At 33.1% G+C, this 21,824-nt stretch overlaps 1 protein-coding gene across 1 annotated transcript in view; it reads left to right on the top strand.

Moving 5' to 3' along the window:
* LOC127551554 (cilia- and flagella-associated protein 43-like) overlaps window positions 1–21,824 on the top strand; it is a 212,722-nt gene that overhangs the window by 88,451 nt on the left and 102,447 nt on the right. The window contains exons 13-17 of the mRNA XM_051981358.1: window positions 1,463–1,566; window positions 4,923–5,063; window positions 6,184–6,356; window positions 10,102–10,248; window positions 15,092–15,222. Of these exons, the coding sequence (XP_051837318.1) occupies window positions 1,463–1,566; window positions 4,923–5,063; window positions 6,184–6,356; window positions 10,102–10,248; window positions 15,092–15,222 (696 nt within the window). The remainder of the gene's footprint in view (window positions 1–1,462; window positions 1,567–4,922; window positions 5,064–6,183; window positions 6,357–10,101; window positions 10,249–15,091; window positions 15,223–21,824) is intronic.

Genomic DNA, 21,824 nt, shown 5'->3' with positions numbered 1-21,824 from the left:
AGTGATGTCTTGACTTGCTCATAAATTAGATTTACTGAGACAGAGTTACACAAAATCAGCAGCCTCACCCTCTTTTCCAGTCACCAGAATCTAGTGGTAAAATAAAAGTCAAGATGACTGGCAATGGTCTTGGGTGCAGTAAATGACCTTGGATTCCTCCATATCTGACCAAGCTTTAAGAGCTCTACAATGCCTGCTTCAGCTGCTTTCATGATTTTTGAAAACAAATTGTCCTCTCATCTCCATTCAACTGGGAAAAGTTTTCACAGACTTGGAATATAAATCCCTCCAACTCATTGATGAGGTCAAGGTCTGTCAGTTACCCTCAACCTGCTTTAGCCCATCTGCCAAGATGGTTTTACCTGGGGTGCAGCTGCTGCATATGCCTTCCATATGTTTCTATTTATCGATAACCATGTGTTGAATACATCAAACTCAGAACATTGCTATTCTTACACATGAATTACATTAGAAAAGCCAAGTGAATGGAGAATACTTATTGTATAGATTATTATATAACATATTATTATATTTTATTATTAATGCAGTTGAACAACACAGAGTTTATCTGTCAATGTAAATAACTTGGAAAGACACTTCAACTGCAACTTGGGTTTAGAAGTAAAAGGGGATGAAAGAGGACTAGATTGCTTCTTAAAAATTGAAAGTCTCCTTTAATTATCCTAAATTTCTCCCTGAAACAAAAACTTATCTTTTAATATCAGTTTCTATCAATATTGTTATACTGCTATACTAATGGGCAGTGGAAAAGCTTAAGATCTATGTGAGCAGGCTGAATCACATAAGGTTCATGAAGAAAAATTGAAGCAAAATATATCAAAGAAATGTATGGTAAAAAATAGATTGATCCTGTATTGACAAGGAATAAGTGGTAGATAGATTGTGTGCTCTACTCATCTTTTCAATATTAGGGGAAAGTTAGGATTTATATCTATTGGGTGATCCTCCCTTGGCAAATTTTGGAGAGGAGCTATGAACAAGCTTGGACAGACTGCTCAGATGGAATCTGTCCCTGTAGAGGATAAACATATCAATAAGACCCAATCAAATATAAGGAAGAACTTCTTAACAATTAGAACTCTCAAGAATATATTGTCATGAGGGTAAAGTACTGAATTTGGAATCAAAATACCTTGGTTCAGATCATTTAATCTTTCTGAACCTCAATTTTTTAATCTCATAATGAAGGAGTTGGGCTTAGAGGTTTCTTTCAACTTCTAATTCCTGTGATTCTATTAAGTGAATTTACTTAATAGTAAAAACTCACTAGTAGATGTATTTAATCTGGGTTAGATGATTATTTGGAGGGAATATTTACATAGTAATTCAGACACTGGGTAAGAGTTGGCCTAGATAACCTCTAAAATCTCTTTTAGATTTTCTTTGATTATAATGGGAGAAAAAAGTATAATCAAGAGGGGTTTTTTGTTTTATTTTTTAGTTATGACCAGGAGGGTCAGTATTTGATAACTGGAACTTCTGATGGACATATCTTCATTTTAAATGCCAACCCTTCACAGTCATTTGAGGTCCTTGGATTCACAGGTAATATTCACATATGGCTAGTATTTGTTGATTGATATTTTCTAGTCTTCCAAAAGGGTTAAATTTCTGAGAATAATTGATCTATGCCTTAATGTTTGTTGCATACATATTCTTTATTAAGAAAAGTATTCAATTCTATCAAGAATAGTGAGGAAATTTACTTACCCAACATTTAATAATTATTTACTACAATGATACCAAATGCTAGGGATAAAAAGAAAAGTAAAAACGCAAAAACAGCTTCTACCCAACATGTAAATAAATAGTTATATACAAATACAGTGTAGAAGGGAAGTAACCTTAGAGCAGAAAGCTCAAGTGATTAGAAGAATTAAGAATATCAAATATAGGAAGTAACTTTTGAGTTATGTCTTGTAAAAAACCAGAAATATCAAGAAGCAGAAATAAGGAGGGAGAGAGACCCAGTGTAAAAGCATGGACATGGGAGATAAGAGTGTTTTTGTGTTTGATATACAGCTAGCAAATGGTATTTCTAGATCATAGAGGGCAGCATGAGAAGGCTAGAAAAGTAGAAAGGAGCAAGGTGGGAAAAAGTTTTTATTTTATATTGGTCTTTATATTGGATCATAGAGATTATAAGAAGCCATTGGAATTTAATAAGCAGAGAAATAACTGGGCTTATACCCCAAAGAAATACTAAAGAAGGGAAAGGAACCTATATGTGCCAAAATATTTGTGGCAGCCCTGTTTGTAGTGGCTAGAAACTGGAAATTGAATGGATGCCCATCAGTTGGAGAATGGTTGAATAAATTGTGGTATATGAACATTATGGAATATGATTGTTCTGTAAGAAATGACCAGCAGGATGAATACAGAGAGGCTTGGAGAGACTTACATGAACTGATACTAAGTGAAATGAGCAGAACCAGGAGATTATTATATACCTCAACAATGATACTATATGAGGATGTATTCTGATGGAAGTGGATTTCTTCGACAAAGAAAAGATCTAACTCAGTTTCGATTGATCAAGGATGGACAGAATCAGCTATACCCAAAGAAAGAACACTGGGAAATGAATGTAAACTGCTTGCATTTTTGTTTTTCTTCCCAGGTTATTTTAATCTTCTGAATCCAATTCTCCCTGTGCAACAAGAGAACTGTTCCATTCTGCACACATATATTGTATCTAGGATACACTGCAACATATTTAACTTGTATAAGACTGCTTGCCATCTGGGGAAGGGGGTGAAGGGAGGGAGGGGAAAAAATCGAAACAGAAGTGAGTGCAAGGGATAATGTTGTAAAAAAATTTACCCAGGCATGAGCTCTGTCAATAAAAAGTTATTTTTTTAATATAAAATAAAAAATAATAAGAAATAGGGATGAAATAGATCTGCGCTTTAGGAAAATCACATTGGCTTCTATGTGGAAGATGGCCTGGAGAACAGAGAGACTTAAAGCAGGGAGACTAATTAGGAGTGTATTGCAGTAGTCCAGACAAAATACAATGAAGGTCTGCACCAGCATGGTAACTTAGGTAAAGAAAAAAGTACAATATTTTGTAAAGAAAGAAGTGATAGTATTTGAAAATGGATTTGATATGTAAAGTGGGTGACAATGAAGAGTTGAGGATATTACTTGAATTTGAAAACCTGAGAGATGGAGAAGATGGTACAACCTTCAATACTAATTGGCAAACTGGAAAAAGAGAAAGGCTTGGGGTAGAAAGTAGAAAGTATTGTCTTTTAGATAGATAGAATGAGTTTGAGATGCCTACAAAAAACCCATTTGTAAGTGTTCAGTAGGCAGCTGGGGATATAAGATTGGAAAAGAAATGCTGAGGATATACAGGTCTGGAAATCCTTTCAAAAGAGATGATATTTGTATGGAATATTATTGTTCTGTAAGAAATGACCTACAGGATGATTTCAGAAAGGCCTGAAAAGACTTAAATGAACTAATGCTGAGTGAAATGAGCAGGACCAGGAGATCATTATACACCTCAACAATGATACTATATGATGATCGATTCTGATAGATGTGGCCATCTCTAGCAATGAGATAAACCAAATCAGTTCCAATAGAGCAGTAATGAATTAAACCAGCTATACCCAGTGAAAGAACTCTTGGAGATAACTATGAACCACTACATAGAATTCCCAATCCCTCTATTTTTGTCCGCCTGCATTTTTGATTTCTTTCACAGGCTAATTGTACACTACTTCAAAGTCCAATTCTTTTTGTACAGCAAAATAACTGTTTGGACATGTATACATATATTATATTTAATTTATACTTTAACATATTTAACATGTATGGGTCAACCTGCCATCTGGGGAAGGGGTGGGGGAGAGAAAGGAGGGGAAAAATTGGAACAAAAGGTTTGGCAATTGTCAATGCTGTAAAATTACCTATGCATATAACTTGTAAATAAAAAGCTATATATATATATATTTTTTTTTTAAAAAAAAAACCTAAAAGAAAGGACATAGCCAGGCAAAGAGAGAGAGAGAGAGAGATGATATTTGAACCCATGTAAACTGATAAGATAACCAGTATAGAGAGAAAAGAGAAGGATAAAGGACAAAGCAGTGGTATAAATTTTCCCAACCCCCTTTGTTAAGAAATACGGGAATGATAAAGATCTAGGAAAGAGAAAAGGAGAGGTTAGATAGGCAGAAACCAGCATAGTAAAGAAAAGAGTTCCCAGGAAGAGGAAGATGTTCAATTATGTCAAAGCATGCAGAGAAGTGGAGTGAAAAAAATATGAGGACTGAGAAGAAATACTGAGCTTGGACAATTAAGAGATCATCAGTAACATTGAACAGAGCAATTTTGGCTGAAGGATGAAATTTTAAATAAGAGCTTTGGGAATATAGAGATCTAATGTCAAGTTGCATACAATGAACAAACATTCTTTGGTTTAAAAGGTAAGTTGTATAGATTTCTTTTTTGAAAATTACTTTGATATCTGACTTTGAATGGATTCTCTAAAATACATTTTGTGTGTATTCTTTATATTTTCTGTTAAATTTCAAGTAATACATAGCAAAAAATGTATAGCTAGATGATTGTATATTATAAATTAAAAGAATGCATTTCATAACTTAAATGTCTTTATATTTAAAATGTAAAATATCAAAGTATTATAATTTCTGGACTTGGAGATTGGGCCAGGGTATATTTTTATTATATTATTATTACTATTATTATAAAAATGTCTATATTGCTACTTAGGATCATTTTATACACAAAATTCTGTTAACTCCTGTAATTTCAGATAGAAAAATTTAAGGAATAGTGTGTCATGAAATCACCAAATTGGAATAAACAAAGGTTTAAAAAATACCAAAGATGCCAGTCTGTGTATGTTTGTTTCTGTTTGCTTTTAGAAATAAACAATTACATTGAACAAATGTCTATAATCTACATTTCTAAAACAAAACTACTTGAAGTCATGGTGCTTGTCAAGACTTCAGAAAGTGAAAAAAGCAGATTAGAAATATTTTTTCTGCCTGAAGCAACCTTAAGAGGTAGGAAAGGAATAAGTCATTGGATAAATAAGTAAAAAGTGATATATGGATCATATACACCTTTATTCCAAGAAATGAGATTTCTAAATGCAAATGTTTTAGGAAAAGAGTAAGAAAAAAGAAAAAGAAAATTGTTCTTTGTGATACAAAAGGAAGAAGGTATTGCTTAATGAAGTGAGCATTATGCTACTTTGACTTGGATTACAGAAGTAATCAAAAGCACATTAAAATTTGATTTAGAGACTTAAACTTGCAACTCACATTGTCTGTCATTCAATATATCACCTTAGACAGATTACTTAACCATTATGAATTTCAATGTCATTTTTAATATAATAATAATTACTTTTGGTATTATCATAAGTCTTAAAATGAGATGATACATATGTATATACATATATATGTTTAAGTTATTATTATTTACTTTCTTCCTTCAGCCTGTTGAATCTGGTGAGAAAAATGAGAAGGACTGACACAATTTATAATATATTTGGTCATTTTGTGACGTCTTTCATTTTATAGCTTCAGAAATACTATAGTTAAATTTCAAGAAATCAGTAGGCTAGTTACTTGTTAAACTGTTGAAAAAAAAATTTTCTAACATGGAACAATATGTGAAAATAAACTCCTCTTTACTGTTACTTTACTGTTGATATAAAAGTAGCTATGAATAGAAACATGTCTATATGGCTTATAGACAAGATTCATACTTAGAATAACATTGATATCTAAAACTTAAGAGAATGCTTTATTCCTTTGCCTTGAGTTTTTCTATACACTCAGAAATTATTTTATTCAATGTGACTCGAACTATTGCCTTATCTATGCTGTAAGAATTTCAATAGTTTTTACTCAATATCACAGAACTTACTAATATATCATAGAAGAGAACAAAATATATGAATAATTTTAAGAGATTCAGATTTCATTACTTAAATGACATTTTAAAGTACTTTTGTTTTTCATAAATAGAAAAGTACAATTTTCCATATTTGCTTTTAAAAGTTAAATTTGAAATATTAATCTATTGATAAACATTTGTTAAGTGCCTATTGTGGGCTAGATACTGTGCTAAGCATACATAACTAAAGTGATTCATTCTTTTCTCCAAATTTTATAGACCCTGGCAAATGTTGTAATGAAAGAGGAAGGCTGAAGAATGATTTCTTTGAGAGGAAAATATATGAAATAAATCACCCTTTAACTTCTGTTCTCTTGGATTTAGACTGTGAACAATTATATGGCTATTGTAGCCATGTGCCATATATCTGTAGCTATGATATTCCTGAAAAGGTATTCCTCTGTTGCCATTTTTATGCTACAGCATAAACATTTTGTCATTTTCCTTAATTATTAAGATAAAAATATTGTATGAATTACTTTTCATTCTCTTTCACACCAAAATGCATGCCTCCATACTACAGAAATTTGCTGTTCTTATTTATCTTACAGAGAGGTAAGAATGTCTTTTCTTGGCTAAGGGTTGTCCACCAGCATCCTAAAGAACTTCTCTTCTCACTAAGACTTCATTGGATGTATTGAGAAACTTCTTTCTAATTCAAACTAAATAGTAAAAGGAGAAAAGAGAAGGAGAAACTGTTCTGGACTGATTGAATAGTGGCAGAGTACATTGTGTAGAATATGTAAATGGCTACCTAGCTTGGCAGTACTTGATGTTTTAGATATTGTTTGATATATAGTTGCTTAGTATAGGGTTTTGATCCCTACATACTCAAGCAAAAATGATTTACTTACTTATGACTCAGAGTATTCAAGTTCCATCTGAGGTCTGTTGGAGTCAGAAGACAGCTAGAGTAAGAGAAGAAAATATCTGGGGAAGGGACTTTGAAAGTCAGCTACAGACTTCAGAATTTATATGTAAATGGTAGGAATTATTTATTCACTATGTCAAATGTACACCTTATAACCAACACTGGTGAATCAAAGTTTCAGGATAGACAATTTTTGGTGGCAAAGTGTATCTGAATCATAAACAAAATTATAAAACTAGCAAATTTTGCCTTTCTTATCCTTTCATATTCATTTCTTCAACTGTCCTCTTATCAGTCTAACTGCAAAGGATTCTGCCTACCCAAAGCTTCTAATTTGGGAGACCTCATCTAGTTTTGCCTGACTTGCTGTTTTCTGTACTTTCCATATCAGACTTCCAGATACCATACTTTGAGCAATGCCCCCTGGTTTAAGAACTTCCATCTAGGGCCATGCTGTTCTTATTGGTGGGAGCCATTTGTTCTGATTGTTAAGAGTCTATTCTGCCTTAGATTTGAATATGCTTTAGCCTCAGACCCCTTACTCCAATTAACCTTACAACATAATATAATATAATATAATATAATATAATATAATATAATATAATATAATATACACCCCTCATTTGCTGTTAAGAACAATAAGCAAATCATTACTACTATTGTTTCTAATAAAGGTTATCAACTGTCTTATTGCTTCACTCATGATCCCTAAGACTTTCCAAACCAAAACAATCTTCCCTGACTATAACTCCCTCTATGTGTTAACTCCCTGTATTAGAATGTAAGTTTCTTGAGGGTGGAGACTGTTTCCCTTTTGTATTTGCATTTCTAGCAGTTAGGCAGACAGGCAGTAAGCATTTTCTAAGTGCCAGGAATAGAGCCAAGAATTAGGGACACAAAGAGATAAAGATAGTCTCTGCCATTAAGGAACTAACAATATGATGGGGAAAAGAAGCAAACAATTATATAAAGATAAGCTATATATTCAAGATCAAAAAGAAAACAACAGAGGGAAAGCAATAGAATTAAGAAGAGTTGGGGAAGGCTTTTTGTAGAAGATTTTAGTTGGAAGCTGGGAGATAGAAATGAGGAGGGAGAGCATTCTAGACATTAGGATTAGCCAAAGAAAATGCTTGGAGCTAAGAGAAAGAAAAATCAATGTGTATGGAACAAAATAGAGGCCAGATAGCCTAGAGAAGGTTATAAGAAGACTGAAAAGGTATGTATGTATCAGGAAGGTGGGGGAGGAAATAGGGATACAAAGTTACAAAGAACTTTGAATTCCAAACAGAGTATTTTATGTATTATCCTACAGGAGATAGGGAGTCATTGCAGTCTATTGACTGTGAGGTAGGGAGAATGACATAAGACCTACTACCCTTTGGAAAATCACTTTGGTGGAAAATGGAGGATGAAATGGAATAGGGAGACACTTAAGGCAGGCAGACCTGCTAACAATCTAGTCAAAAGAGACAGGATGAAATGGGATCATTTGTATAGGTAGAAGCATTAGCCCTTGCCAGATGCTACACCTGTGGGCAGCCGGGCCTTACCTCCTTCTCTCGAGCTTGAGTGCACATCTGGACATGAACCAGCCATGTTCCCCAAAAAGAGTCACAAGCCAGAAGAGATGAAATCAAGATACTCTTTATTAGAGGCATTTTCCTCTGCCATCCTCTCCTCTACAATCTTATATCCCCTTTTCCACACCAACCTCAAGGAAATAAGCTTATGCTGACATGGGTGATTCAGGAAAGGTCAGAGACCCCACCAAGGAACCTTATGCTGACGTGGCTGAGTCAGGAAAGTCACGGAGCTCACATCCTGATGACAGAGCACTTCTCGGGACAAGCATGTTTTGGGGTCACTGTGACTCGCTCTTTGACCTGAGCTATTGTCAGCAACCTTTGCAAGCCCCAGGTCTCATGTTTGTGAGGGGAACAACAACGTAATAGTTCCTCATCTCCTAGTCAGCACAGATTTCCTGCCTGGGCCCACGACCCATGATCCTTGTGTCAGCACAAACTTCTTGCCCCAGCCCTCTCGGTCCCAACAAGCCCTGGAAAGGAATTATTCTCTGTGCGAGACAGGTAAAGGAGAAAATAGTGTCAGAAGGCATCTGAATGATATAAGATAAAAAAGAGTGGAGAGGAAGAAACCCACAGTACTCTCAGTAATAAATGTTTTTCTTTCATTTATTCGTCTCCCCATATTGTCTGCTCCCATCCCTTACTGCCCCTACCCAAAGGAAGCCCAAACAGTACCATTAAGGCATTAGATGGGATTGTGATTAATGTCAGATTCTATGTAGAGGTAGAAGAGAGGGTCATTCTGAGAATATATTTATGCTGTTGTAATTCAGCAATTACAAAGGAGAAGGGGATAATAATTTTCACTTTAAAAGAGGCACTTTTTCATTTATATGCTTTTGTAATTAGTGAAATGTATGAGAATTTTTTCAAAGTTTCTCATACCAGAAGAATAGACACCTCTCCTTCACAAAGTTTGCTGACTCCTACTTTAGATATTAAAGTTTAATCTTGTGAGTGATAATTGATTTTACAATATAATTTGGTCTATTAGGATCTGTAAAAGATTTGTAATCCATTTGGTTTCTTTTGATTCCTTTAACAGATATTTCAGTTAATGAAGTAGTATTGAAAATTGGCCTTCAAAATTGGAGAAAAAGTAGGAATAAACTTTAAGCACTGACCTAACCAAAAATGGTTTTGTCTGAAAAATACACTTTGAATGAAGCATGAAACAAATTTTTGAGAACTCAGAAGGAAACAACATTGAAAAAAGCAATAGACTTTATTTATTAGGTCATACAATCATGTGTACCTGTGTATTTCATATTGAAACTTGGGTGGGGTTTTGCTATAGTTGTTCTTGTTGAAATTTTTCTGGTTGTTGGTTGTCCAGTTATGTCCAACTTTTGGTGATAGACCATATCATGATAGTACTATCCAAGGGTTTTCTTGGCCAAGATACTGAAGCAATTGATTATTTCATTCTCCATTAAGGTCAACCGAGGTTAAATGTCTTGCCCAGGGTCACAAAGCCAATACATATCTGAAGCTTAATTTGAATTCAGGTCATATTAATACCTGACCTAAGGCTCTATCCACTGAGTCACCTTGCTGCCTCTTTTTCTTTAATGTCAGTGATCCAATTGTCAACAAGAATATGTGTTTTTTTTCTTATAAGCCATAAGAATTATTTCTGTTTTCTTAAATGCAATTTGGTATTTTCTTTGTTTACAGAATAGTGAAGTTGTAGTTCTCCAACCAAAGATCAAAATGCAAACCAGACATTTTGGAACTGGAATATTGAGCCTATCATCTCATGGCAAGTGGTTAGCATCAACAGCCAAAGATGGAATACTGAGTATCCGTGATATTAATAATTTGGTAAATATCGATATTAGCATAAAGCCCTTAATAGCTCCAAGGGAAAATAAGTATATTTGCTTAAGAAGCAAATACTATTAGGGAATTTGGAAAGGAGGGGGAAAATAACTTAGCTTTTACAACCCCTTAAACTTGGATTGTATTTTGTTGAAGATTTTAAATTTTCTTGATTTCTTTTTATTCACAATTAATATGACTTTTTAAAATTCAATTTTATTTTCTAATTTTCTTCCCTCCTATCTTCCTTATTGAGGAAACAAGAAAAACAACTGTTAAAAAATACATATGGTTAAGCAAAAAATTTTCTTATTAGCTGTGGCAAAAAAGAAAAAAATTAGTATCCTTCACCAAACTTCATTGAATTTCCTCTGGAAGTGGATAGCATGTTTCATCATGAGTCCTCTACTGTTGTAATTAGTCATTGTGTTGATTAGAATTCCTGTCTTTCATAGATATTTATCTTTATAATATTGTGGTGTAAATTGTCTTCCTAGTTCTGTTCACTATAATTTGAAAAAGATCATATAAAACTTCTTAAGTTTTTATATCAATAAGAAAACTAACATAAATCAAATGATTATCCCAAGAGATGCAAAAAAAAAAAGTTTTTTATACAATACAGCACCCATTCCTATTAAAAAATACTATAGAATATATAATTAAATGAAGTTTTCTTTAAAATGATAAATACCATCTATCTAAAACTAGTAAGCATTACATGTAATAGGGGTAAGCTAAAAGAGCAAGGGTAAAATAAGGGTGCCCATTATTACCACTATTATTTAATATTGTACTAGAAATGTTAGCTTTAGCAACAGGAGAAGAAAAAGAAATTGAAGAAATTAGAATAGCTACTGAAGAAACAAAAACTATCACTTTTTGCAGATGATATGATGCAGATAAGATTAAAGAATCCTAGAGAATAAACTAAGAAATTACTTGAAATAATATCTTTAGTAAAGATTCAGGATATAAAATAAATCCACATAAATCATCAGGATTTCTATATATTACCAATAAAGCCCAGTAAGCAAGAAATAGAAAGAAAAATTCCATTAAAAATAACTACATACAATTAAAATATTTAAGAGTCTGCATGCCAAGACAATCCCAGGAACTATATGAACAAAATTACAAAATTCTTTTTATGCAAAGACAGATCTAAACAAAGGGAAAAATATCAATTGCTCATGGATAGGCTGATCTAATATAATAAAAATGACAATTCTACCTAAATTAATTTACTTTTTTTATGCCATATCAATCAAGCTATCAAAAATTATTTTACTGAGCTAGAAAAAAATAACAAAATTCATCTGGAATAACAAATCAGTAATAATATCAAGGAAATTAATTTTTAAAATGCAAAGTAGTTGGTCTAGCTATACCAGAGCTAAAATTATAAAGCAACATTATCAAAGCTATTTGATACTGGCTAAGATATAGAATAGTGGATCAGTGGAATGGGTTAAGTGCTCATGACACAGTTGTAAATGACTCTAATAATCTATCATTGGAAAGACTCCAGTATCTGGAATAAGAATTCACTATTTGAAAAAAAAACTGCAGGAAAAATTAGAAAATAATGTAGCTGAAATGAGGCATGGACCAATATTTCACACCTTATACACACTCAAAATGAATATATGAATTAGAAATAAAGGGTGGTACCATACATAAATAAGGAGAGGAAGGAATAGTCAGATCTGTGGAGAAATGAAGGATTTATGACCAAACAAAAGATAGATAACATTATAAATATGAAATGCAAAATGAATAATTTTAATTATATCAAATCTTAAAACTCAAACAAAATCAGTGCAACTAAGATTAGAAAGAAAACAGGAAGATGGGGAATAGTTTTTATATATAGCCAATGTTTCTGATAAAGGCTGAACTACTCTGAGCTATTGCCTCATAACTATCATATTGGTCATATAGTCATCATATGACAGAAAAAGAAAATGATAAAATTGGAGATGTGGTAAAATTGGAAAGCTAATGTATTGTGAATGGAATTGTGAGTATTCTAGAGAGCAAATTTGGAACTATTCCCAAAGGGCATATTCAGAAACACCTGAACTTATATAAACTGATATTGAGTGAAATAAGCAGAATCAGGAGAATATTGTATACAATAATGACAATATTGTGCAATGATCAACCATGATAAATTTAGCTCTTAGCAATACATTGATCTAAGACAATTCCAAAAACCTCTTAATGGAAAACGATCTATACACCCTGAAAAAGAACTATGGAGTATAAATGCAGATTGAAGCATACTATTTTCACTTTTTTTGTTTTTGTTTTTTTATTTCTTATGGTTTCCTCTTTTTGTTCTGATTCTTCTTTCATGATAGATTAATGTGGAAATTCGTTTAATGTGACTGTATATGTATAACTTATTTCAGATTACTTGCTATTTGGGGGAGGAGAAGAAGGAAGGGAGAAAAACTTGGAACTCAAAATCCTATAAAAATCAATGTTGAAAACTATTTTTACATGTAATTGGAAAAAATAAAATACTATTAAGTGGGAAAAAAAAAAGACTTCCTAGATTTCTTTGAAACCATCCCCTTAATCCTACCCAACAAAAGGGAAATTAACACCAGCTTTTTAGGCAACCATGTTAAGTGACTTGCTCAAGATCACACAGCTACTAAGTATCTGAGGCCAAATTTGAACTCGGGTCTTCTGGCTTCCAGGCTCCTCATTCTCTTCACTATACCACCAAGTGTCTTACAGTACAATATTCCCATCATATTCTAAAACTTATTCACATTATTCCCTTTTTCAATTCTTTGCCACCATGAAAAGAGCTGCAAGAAATAGTTTTTAAAATATTTGGTCCTTTTCCTTTTTGTTATCTTTGAAGTATAGTCCCAGTAGCAGCATTACTGGATCAAAAGATAGTTAAGTTTAGTAGATTTTTGGATATAGTTCCAAATTGCTTTCCAAAATTATTGGATTAGTTCATAGCTCTATGTATGATGCATTAATGTACCTATTTTCTAACTTCTCTAGTATGTCATTTTCCTTTTTTTGCTCAACTTTTCCAATCTGATGGGTATGAGATATCTCAAGAGTTGTATGAATTTGTATTTTCTAAAATTATTAATGATTTAGAATATATTTCATATGCGCTGATGACATAGTAGATAGAACGCTAGGCCTAGAATCAGGAGCATATGAGTGCAAATCCAGCCTCAGACACTAGCTATGTAACCCTGGGCAAGTCACCTCAGCTTCCTTATCTCTAAAATGAACTAGAGAACAAAATGCCAAACCATACCAATTTCTTTGCCAGGAAAACTCCAAATGGGGTCACAAAGAATTGGACATGACTGAAATAACTGAATAACAAAAATTGATCATTTGAATTTATTTCTCTGAAAACTATATCCTTTAATTTTGTCTAATCACATCTATCTGGGAAATGGCTCTTATTCTTATAAATTTGATTTTCTCTGTTTCTATGTTTCTCTCCTCCTTATCCTCCTCTTCCTTTTCCTCCTTTTCTTCTTCTTTATCCTTTTCTTTCTTTCTCTCTTTCTGGTAAATTGGAGGTAGGTAAGGCACTAAAATTAAGCAGGACTACTAAAAGCTTCTTGCAGAAAGCTAAAACTTGAAGTCAGAAATGTTAAGAAGGGAGAGGATTAAAGTGTAAGAAACTGGAAAAGGAGGGAAGTCTGCCAGGTTATAAGGGTCTTTGAAAGTAAAAATGAGGGGTTTGTATTTTATTTTAGAAGTAATGGGGAGCTACAGTAATAGCGTGTCATAGTGGGGCAGTAGCATGAAGGATGTATTGGAAAGAGAAAATCAGTAGATTAGTATAATAGTTTAGGTTTAAAAGAAAGAATAGGGTCTGAATTAAGTTGAAGTTGAAGTGAGAAAGAGAAGAGACAGATGTGAAAGACATTTTAGAAATAAAATGGATTAGATGTGATACAAGAACAAAATGTAAGAGTCATAGATAACTCTAAGGTAAAAAACATAGAAGGGACTGGGAGAATGATGGTGCCATCCATATGGAGGGGCAAAAGACTCTGTTCATGCTATATTGGCTTTAAAGTTTTAGTAAAATATCCAAATGGACACATCTATTAGTTGGAAATATGGAATTCTTACTATAGGCAGAGGATGGGGTGGAGATATAACTTTTAAGAGCCTCTGGATAGAAGTTGACTGCTAAACTCAAAGAGTAGATGGGTCATTAAGGGAGACTGTATACAGAGAGAAAAGACAAGGAGGAGAGAAGAAAGAAACAAAGAGAAAGGGAAAGAGAAGAGGGGAGGGCAGTGTATATAAACCTCATTCTTCTGATTCCAAGACTTCTGTTCTTTCTGTTACATCATGTCACCATTATGTTATCAATTTAGTTTAAATAGAATCTTGAATTGGGAGACTGGCATGCTGAGTTTTAGTTCTAGTTCTTTTATTAATGTATAACTGTCAATCAATCATTAAACTTTTTCATGCCTCAATTTTTCCCAGATATGTTTTGAGAATAATAATTTCTTTTCCTTCCAATGTCACAAATATATTGTTAAAATAATAAATATGAAAGAATTTCATTTTGAATTGTCATCGGGTTAAATGTTTAATATTTCTAAGTAACTAGTAATAAAACAAAATTATTAGGAACAACTTATTCCAAAGACTCAATTTTAATATTCCATATCCCCCAAATTTAAGAATCTAGGATTTACTGTAATCTGTATTTGAATGAATAATTCACAGTAACAAAAGAAAAATAAATGTGTATATCATGCCATTAATAAAACATACAGTGAAATAGAAACATTTATGCTTTTTAAATGCTGTTTCTTTAACCATTCAGGAAACATTTGCTCAGATTCACTGCCATTCTTACCAGGCACAAGGAATTCGATCACTGGCATTTTCACTTGATGGCCGTTCCATACTAGCAAATGGTAGGGAAGATGGTACCCTTGTTTGTCTGAGATGGAAGTAAGTAAAGGCTGAGAAAATATTTGTAATATTTAATATCCAATTGTTTGTGCTGATGGATAGGAGCAATGACATAGAATGTTACTAAAAAGATAATTCAAAACAAAAGCAAACTACTCAATCCTTTTAAAAAGGAATCTTTTTTTATTATTTTAAGTGGGTCAATTCAACAAACATTTTAAAGTGTCTAATGATAGTAAGTTCTTGGATTTTTGCTTGTAATTAGCTCATTATGAAAATTAGTCTTCATTATTTATGAATATACCATTTGATAATGTGGGAAGGAGAAGCCATTAGTGATCTTAATTTTGTGGTAGATATTCTCTACACTTGAATACCTTGCCCTCTTACTCTTTCACTTATTATTTGCCAAGTAACAACTTTGTATAAAAATGACTCCCCTGTTCTACATCATCTCTTACATTTTCACCCTTCCTCCACTGCTCTGAAGTATAAATGAGGGTCCAGAGGGTTTCTTGCCATTGGCTCCAATCTTCACCAATAGTATTTCTTCAATTTTAGGGGTCTCCTGAATCCCAATTTCACTTAACCACAAATTAACAGTCAGATTGGATTTTATATAATAAGAAAAAACATACAAAAAACTTGTGTTTGTTTGGGGAAGTAGAATCACAGTTTAGCTCAGTTCCTAAATAGCATGTGCAAACCAAGTTCCAAATTTAAAAAATAAAATAAAACTTTGGTCTTAAGTTCCAGGCATTCTGGTTTTTCGGGGCTTTTTTTGCTGGCTGTAACATCTGGTCTGGAATCCTTCCTCCAAAATCACCATAGTTTGAGTCTGGGTTTGTTGGGAATTCTACCACCTGTACCTAAAATTAAAAGAAACAAGTGAAATAAAATCCCAAATACAATTCTTGGGGCCAGAGAGTACAAAAGGGAGGAAGAGGAGCAGCAGGTAACCTTTCCTCTTATCCATTTCAGCTCATGATATCTATGCTATGGGTGAGCAGGACCTGAATTTATTCTTTCTAGATGCAGCTAGAAAGAGAGAGACTACCACAGGAGGGCAGTTCTTAAAAGATGCATTCTGTTTTGGTGATATAGCCACTCATGTGGTAGGAGGACACATAATATCTTCCTCCAGAAGCTATTCCCTATCCTTTAAAATTAAGATAAACTGACAAAAGTTATAAAAATAACTAAAGAAAAAAGGAGCTACTGTATTTCTGAGACAATAGAGAGGATGTAAAAAACACCAGCATGACTCTCAAAAAAAGATGTGCCCCCAAAGTAAAACTACCAAAATCCAACAAAGAAATTTTAAAATAGATCAAAGAAATTAACAAACCAAAGAATACCTCCAATACTATTAACAATATTGTTGTTTAATAATATAATAATTATTTAATAATTGTTTAATTAATAAATATTGTTTTATAATATAATAATAAAGGAAGCAGAAATAAAATTGACAGAATATAGCAAAATGTCTGTAACAACACTATATATACAGAGAGGAGCAATATACCAGGAAACAGTTTCTTATTTAGAGTTCGTTGGAGAATTGTAATAATAGCCTGATCACTCAGTGAAGTAGCATCTGATTTTGTTCAGAACCAGCAGTTTCTTGCCATAGAGGATACTTTGCTGTAAAATGTGTTATCTGGATCCTAACTCAGAGTCCAATAATCCAGAAAAGCCAGAATATTCTTCCTATTTGGTCTATGTTTCCATTCCATGGAAAAGTTAAAAGATGTGATGAAAGCTGGAATGAATGTAGTTTACCTATACTCCCATGAAAGTCATTACTACAAATACAGAAACTATTATAAACAGAAAAAAAGGCGCAGAAAGGTTTTGTTTTGTTTTGTTTTGTTTTTTTCCCAATCACATCATCTGCTGGCATGGTGCTTTAGTATTTGACACCACAGGACCAGAAATCCAAACTAGATTAATTTGGGGTGGTGGTACTACTGTAGTAGAAGGCATCATTCTCAAAAATCACCTGCTATGATGCCTCTATGGAAAAGTGTAAAAAGAGTATTTCATGGGTAAAGTATATAAAACATTTTTAAGGTGGTGGGAATAGCAGCAAAATTTTTGTGGATTATGGGCTAGTTCTCTGCTTGTAAAAGAGAAAAATAAATATTTCATTCTGACTGATGTTGGAACATTATATCTGTGTTCCAGTTACATAAAAGGGTATTTGAAAACTCCTTCATTCATACCATTCCCTCCTTAGCCCTTGCATGCATCCAATAGACCAGCAATTGCTTATAGTATTGTCCATTCATGATTATTAGTGGCTTTTAGACTACTAAAACATCAGGAAACAAAGATTAAAGTTTTTTAAAGAAACTTTATAGTAGAACTTTGTTAGAAAAGAGTGGAATAGGTCAGAAAATTCTAATTTCCCCAGATTTATACACACACACACACACACACACACACACACACAACACACACACACAAAAAAAATTGTGCCTTAGGGTGAACATAACTGGTGGAAAACAAGATTTGGGCCAGAAGAGGGATTATCCTGATAACTGCAGAAAATCTGAAAACTCATCCATGGTCCCAGGAACTCAGGATAGAACAGCTCCAGGCTAACAGCTAGAGAAGTCCTGGGGCAAGCCAGGTTCAGAGGTAACCTCTGCCTGACCCACAGGAATGTTCATGTCATGAACAGTGTGGGGACTCAGGAGTCTGAATCTAATAAGATTGCTGATAAGGATTGCCAGGCCCAGCTATGCTGTAGAGACAGTACCATAGATGAGAACCAGCACCTACCTGGTGAGTGTAAAGCAGTGGAGTAGTATCCTGCTTAGCTGCAGGCATTTATAGGGCAGAGTTCTTGATTTGGGGTTCAGAGGGAGAGAAATGATGCTAGAGGCACCTTTCCCACAAACACACACACTCCAGAACTAGAGGTGATTACACTAATAAATCCTTATTTTTAAAAAATGGGAGAAAAAAATGAACAGGAGAAAGTTACTATGGGGATATAGAAGACTGAGGTTCATCTTTAGAAGATACTGAAGTTTAAAAAAATACTTCTTCTGTCCCAAAGGGTGTTAAATGGTTACATATTCAAAAAAAATTATAGGAAAATTCAAAAAAGACTTAAAAAAACTTTTTAAAAAATTTAAAAATCATGAGAGATTGAGGAAAAACTAAAAACAAACAAACAAACAAACAAAAACAAACAACATCCAAGGAAAACGAGATCATGAAAAGAAAACCAACTAAAAAAGGAGATCCAAAGTCTTAAAGAAGAAAATGACTCTTTGAAAATTAGAATTAGATAAGGAGAAGCCAGTGAAGTTATAGGAGACCAAAAAATAATAAAAGAAAATATAAAGTATGAAAAAATAGAAGAGAAAGTGAAATATATAAAAAAAAAAAAAACAACAGAACTGGAGAACAGATGAAGAAGAGAAAACATAAGAATAATTGGACTTCTGAAATATATAACCAAAATAAAGAACCTTGACACAATACTACAAGAAATAATTAAAAGAAAATTGTCCTGAAGTGATAGAAAGGGGAAAATAGAAATATAAAAAATCTACCAGTCAAAGAGATCCTACAAGGAAAACATATAGGAATGTCACTGATAAATTTCCAAACCTCCAAATTAAAGAGTAATTTTTTTTGTTATTAAAGTTTTATTTTCAAAACATATGCATAATTTTCAACATTCACCCTGCAAAACTTTGTGTTCCAAATGTTTTCCCTCTCCTCTACCCCCCTTCCCTAAATGGCAAGAAATCCAGTATATGTTAAATATGTGCAATTCTATACATATTTCCACAAATATCATGCTGCACAAGAAAAATCAGATCAAAAAGGAAAAAAATGAGAAAGAAAACAAAATGCATGCAAGCAACAACAAAAAGAGGTTAAAATGCTATGTTGTGATCTACACTCAATTGCCATAACCCTCTCTCTGGTGCAAATGACTCTCCATCACTAGCTCATTGGAACTGGCTTTATTCATCTAATTGTTGAAGATATCTAAGTCCATCATAACTGATCATTGTATAGTCTTCTCGTTGCTGTGTACAATAATCTCCTAGTTCTGTTCATGTCACTTAGCATCAGTTCATGTGAGTTTCTCCAGGCCTCTCTGAAATCATCTTGCTGGTCTTTTCTTGCAGAACAATAATATTCCATAACATTCATATATCATAACTTATTCAGCCATTCTCCAATTATGGACATCCGCTCGGTTTCCAGTTTTTTGCCATTACAAAAAGGCTGCCACAAACATTTTTGCACATATGGATCCCTTTCCCTTCTTTATGATCTCTTTGGGATACAAGCCCAGTAGAAACACTGCTAAATCAAAAGGTGTTCACAGTTTGATATGCCTTTGGGCATGGTTGCTCTCCAAGAATGGTTGAATCAATTCACAAATCCACCAAAAATGCATCAGTGTCCCAGTTTTCCCACATGCCCTTCAACATTTGTCATTATCTTTTCCTGTCATTTTAATCATTCTGAGAGGTGTGAAGTGGTACCTCAGAGTAGTCTTAATTTGCATTTCTCCAGTCAATAGTAATTTAGAGTACCTTTTCATATGACTACAAATGATTTTAATTTCATCTGAAAATTGTTCATATCCTTTGACCATTTAGCATTTGGATTATGGTTTGATTTCTTATAAATTTGAGTCAATTCTTTAAAGAGAAAATTTTATAAGCAACAATAACAAAAAAACAAACAATTCAAATAAGCTGGAGCTAATTAGAATTGCACAAGATTTATTAGTGGCTACAATAAAAAGCTAGAATACTGTATATTGACAATCAAAAGAACTAGGCTTACAGTTGAAAATATTATGTCCAGCAAAATTAATTATAATATTGAATTTTAAAAATGGGTATTCAGTGAAGTCAGATTTTTAGGATTTTTGTCTCAAACAAATCCTAGCTAAATAGAAAATTTAACATATAAGAGCCATCATCAAAGAATAATTTCAAGGAATTCAATAAGGACAAACTGTTAATGTTTTATATGTGGAAGTGTAAACCATATATCTAAGACTGACATTAGTAATTGGATAATCCAAAAAAAGATTTGTGTAAGAGTTGAGTATGATTTTTCTCCCAAAAGCAAAACCATATATGAAAAGGTAAAAACAGTAACTATGCTACACAGATGAGGTGATTGCAAGGGTAAAAATCAAGACAGAGGAATTAAATGGGGGAGGAGGGCTGGTAGCCCTTAGCATAAGGTTTGATATAGAAGGATGTATAGATTAACATGAGTGGAATAAGGTATATAGATTAATGGGGGTGGCGATGAAAAGGGAGAGAAATGGAGTAATCCATGGGATGAGGAGGTTAAGTAATAGCAAGGCAAGTTAATGGATGGAAGTAAAGTTGAAAAGTTATCAAGGATAGGAAATAAGTGATATAAGCAAACACAATAACAATGATCAGGAGGAGAATTTATTAGGGAAAAAATTAGGGTATAATCATTGATCTCAGACAAAGTCAAACTAAACTAAAGATTCAGTCAAGAGAGAAATCTACATTATATGTCAACCATATTAATATTATTTTAGGTATTATGTGTATGTGCATCTGTGTACATATGTGTGTGCCTTTGCATGTATGTACATATGAGTGTGTTTATGTGTGTGTGTGTGTGTATATAAATATATCTGTGCTTAACTGAAGCCTTCTTAGAGGAAGTAGAAGGGAGGAGAACAAAGTAAAAAGTGAACAGTAGAGAACAAAAGAAAACTTACAAGGAAGCAAAGAAATGGACAGTCATGAATACAATTATCTTCTTTTATTATATATCTTTCTTGAAATGGACATTTGTTTTTACATATTTTGAATCCTCCCTAATATTCTGCTAGGCACATGAAGATGTTTTTCTTTTTTTCCCTTTTTCTGCCTTTTTCTTTTGTTTTCTTATTTTGCATTTAAGTTTTAAATAAATAAGTACATTAAAAAAAAAAAAAGAATTTTCTCTCCTTTCTACCTATAAATATTGGAATTTAGCATACCTTTGGTGGTGCAATCATGGCTTTGCTTTGCTTTTTTTCTACTCTTTGTAGAATCATCTGATAACGTAATCTATGTTAAGTTTTAAATTTGTTTACACAAAGTAGGCAGTAGCCTTAGTTCTTCCTTGATTTCATTGTCTATGAATCCCTACATCATTCTAACCAAAGGAACTATTTCCTTTTCTCATTCCTATCATGTAAATGAAAATATTTTGATCTTACAAACTAAGTTAAAATCAAAACTAGATTTTGCTGCTAAAAAGCAATGCATTTTAGTGAATAATAAGAGATTTAACAATAATGTCCTTTGATAAGGTATCCCTACCTGGAAATGAAAGAGTAGTCTAGACATAAGTCACTTTCCCCCTCTCCCCCTTTCCCCCCCACCAGTTGGGGAATTAAGAGAATTCTGCCTTGAATGCATTTCCTATGTCAGGTTATATGTCTTAATATACTCCTTGCCATATTCAATTCTCAGTCTTTCATATTGTGAGTAGCTTTGTTTCTCCAAGATTTTTCTTCTTATTATAGAATAAACCTACAGTCTTTTTGTGCTGTATTTGAATGTATAGTCGTAGAAAATCTAGTATTTGAACCCAGTAAAATGCAATACCCTTTC

Source organism: Antechinus flavipes, chromosome 2 (assembly GCF_016432865.1).
Source record: "Antechinus flavipes isolate AdamAnt ecotype Samford, QLD, Australia chromosome 2, AdamAnt_v2, whole genome shotgun sequence".
NCBI lineage: Eukaryota > Metazoa > Chordata > Mammalia > Dasyuromorphia > Dasyuridae > Antechinus > Antechinus flavipes.
The sequence above is the reverse complement of the archived record's forward strand: the minus strand, read 5'-3'. Positions and strand labels throughout refer to the sequence as shown.